The sequence below is a fragment of the Dioscorea cayenensis genome, chromosome 16, assembly GCF_009730915.1.
Source record: "Dioscorea cayenensis subsp. rotundata cultivar TDr96_F1 chromosome 16, TDr96_F1_v2_PseudoChromosome.rev07_lg8_w22 25.fasta, whole genome shotgun sequence".
Lineage (NCBI taxonomy): Eukaryota > Viridiplantae > Streptophyta > Magnoliopsida > Dioscoreales > Dioscoreaceae > Dioscorea > Dioscorea cayenensis.
This window is the reverse complement of record NC_052486.1, coordinates 15,686,421-15,689,201: the sequence shown is the minus strand read 5'-3', so window position 1 is coordinate 15,689,201 and position 2,781 is coordinate 15,686,421. Positions and strand designations below refer to the sequence as shown.

General features: G+C 43.0%; 1 protein-coding gene across 1 annotated transcript; it reads left to right on the top strand.

Annotated features, from left to right (window-relative positions):
- Positions 1-1,038: 1,038 nt before the first annotated feature.
- On the top strand, positions 1,039-2,041 carry LOC120279274 (cytochrome c oxidase subunit 3). Its single transcript, XM_039286161.1, has one exon. The coding sequence runs from the start codon at positions 1,039-1,041 to the stop codon at positions 1,834-1,836; it is 798 nt and encodes a 265-aa protein (XP_039142095.1). The 3' UTR covers positions 1,837-2,041.
- Positions 2,042-2,781: the final 740 nt, after the last annotated feature.

Below are 2,781 nucleotides of genomic sequence, written 5' to 3'. Positions count from 1 at the left end.
TTTTCCAATCTTGCTCTCCGCTCGTTCGGGGATTAACCCGCTCTTAGGGGTCTTCTCAATCGGCGAAGCCTTGGTACCAGTCCGAAAAGAAAAGTCAAACTCCTCGAAAAAATTATAAATATAAAAAAGACGTATTTCGTATTCTGAGCTAAACAATATTGGGCTTATAACAAAGATCATATTATATTAAAAGAAAGCATCTTTCCGCGGAGTAGGAAAGAGGCGTGGAAGAACAGACTGAGCTACAGTAACCAAGGCGGGAATGAAAGATGTTGTGAAAACGAGTTAATCGGATGGTCAGTACTTGTGCGAAGGGTCAGTGAAGGACTGCAATAGAGTCCGAGAATGAAAAAGAAAATTTTCTATGTCGTTGTCTGGAAAAACCAGACTCACCCATTTTCATCTTGTCAAAGAAGGCAAGGTGAAAAAAGCATCCAAGAGACACAAAAAGGGGATCTTTTTAAACGTGCGCATTGACTTTCTTTTTGAAAAAAAGGGTTGCAATGCAACAATGCGCCAAAAAAAGAATAACCAAACAAACACTTTTAACCATGATGGAACTTTTCAAAATACTGACAAGCAATAAACCAGTCCTCTATTGTATTGGCGTAATTCTTTTTAACATTGGCGCTAACCGAGTCAATATCGACAGAAAGTATAACATAAGACTTATGTAAATGCTGAGGAAGTAATTGCTCTCTTTATCAAGTTCGAAGTAGGTTATTTCTTTGGGAATTCAGATTCATTCGCATTTTTTGTTGGCGTCAATGAGGAAATGCAAACCCATGATTAATTTAGGTCTTTTTTTTCCCACGTAGTTCGTGGGTCAAACCAACGATTCTCTTCTCAAAAAAGTCAGAGAGAGAGTCTTTCTTTTTCTAGTATCACTTCTATCAATGCAATGAAAGAACCATCCCTTCCTATTTGTTTGTCCTGTCAGATAGAAAGAAAAATGAGACCAAAAAGAGCCCCTTCTTTTACCACTTTAGGGGGTGGGGTGAAGGGGGTTTACATACAACCAGGGGCAAAAGTGGTTTTATGATTGAATCTCAGAGGCATTCTTATCATTTGGTAGATCCAAGTCCATGGCCTATTTCGGGTTCACTCGGAGCTTTGGCAACCACCGTAGGAGGTGTAATGTACATGCACTCATTTCAAGGGGGTGCAACACTTCTCAGTTTGGGCCTAATATTTATCCTATATACCATGTTCGTATGGTGGCGCGATGTTCTACGTGAATCCACGTTGGAAGGACATCATACAAAAGCTGTACAATTAGGACCTCGATATGGTTCTATTCTGTTCATAGTCTCGGAGGTTATGTTCCTTTTTGCTTTTTTTTGGGCTTCTTCTCATTCTTCTTTGGCACCTACGGTAGAGATCGGAGGTATTTGGCCCCCAAAAGGGATTGGGGTTTTAGATCCTTGGGAAATCCCTTTTCTTAATACCCCTATTCTCCCTTCATCCGGAGCTGCCGTAACTTGGGCTCATCATGCTATACTCGCGGGGAAGGAAAAACGAGCAGTTTACGCTTTAGTAGCTACCGTTTCACTGGCTCTAGTATCCACTGGCTTTCAAGGAATGGAATATTACCAAGCACCTTCCACTATTTCGGATAGTATTTATGGTTCTACCTTTTTCTTAGCAACTGGCTTTCATGGTTTTCATGTGATTATAGGTACTCTTTTCTTGATCATATGTGGTATTCGCCAATATCTTGGTCATCTGACCAAGGAGCATCACGTTGGCTTTGAAGCAGCTGCATGGTACTGGCATTTTGTAGACGTGGTTCGGTTATTCCCATTTGTCTCTATCTATTGGTGGGGAGGTATATGAAAGAACGAATAAGTGGATTGAGGAATGAAAGCTTGAAGACAAAGAGAACCGGGCTTTTCCAATCCAAGCATTATTTCATTAGAGCTACGGAGCGCCTATGTGCCTGTACGCCTATTGAGACTCTCCCGGCTTTCATTTTAGGGCGGGCGTACTTACTGTTGTATCTAAAGAATTGCATTATTCGGGGCAAGCAGTTGTGATTGAGCCAATCCTTCAATCGTGGGAGGAAAAAGGCAGAAAAAGTGAGACCGAGGACGGAGAAATGTTTAAAAAATCGTGGAGTGGTTGGTCGTAAGACAAGAGAAAGAAGGCGACAAAAATATTTCGTACACGGAGCACTGGGCAAGGTCGAAGTCTCCTCTCTCTGGCATTAACGGGTCTTTTCAGTGCACCAGGAAGCCCCTCTAGCCCTTAGTTTCTTGCATCAGAATAATGAAGAACAACCCGATACCGGTGACAAGGAGCGCGGAAAAACACGGGCATAATGGAGTGACCGACCGCCTATCTCTTCTTCAACAAGGAGACTTGCCGAAGGGAAAGTCGCTAACGAACTTCTCCTCTCCTTTCTGCCTTCTGATGCTAAGAGATAAAGAAGACAGAACGGCTATCCAGTCATGCGCCTCTCATCCTCTAACGAACGAGCCTAAACCTGACAACCAATTTAGTAAAATAGATCGAAAAAGCGAGAAAATGCCTTACTTAAAACTTAAAAAGGGAAGGAAATGCGAAAGGCGAGTCATAGATCTCGACTGGTGATCCTAGGGGGTCTCGGGGTGAAGCGGAGTTGCTCCGCTTAGATCTCGAAAGGCGAGTCATAGATCTCGCCTACTTATTTTTATTCAAAAAGGTGCCACTTCTAAAGTTGAGCACCCGGATCGGAAGCTACCCGCCCGGATGACAAGGTTTGATGTCAAAGAGGGGGCCGGCTTTCTCGCAGTGCATGGC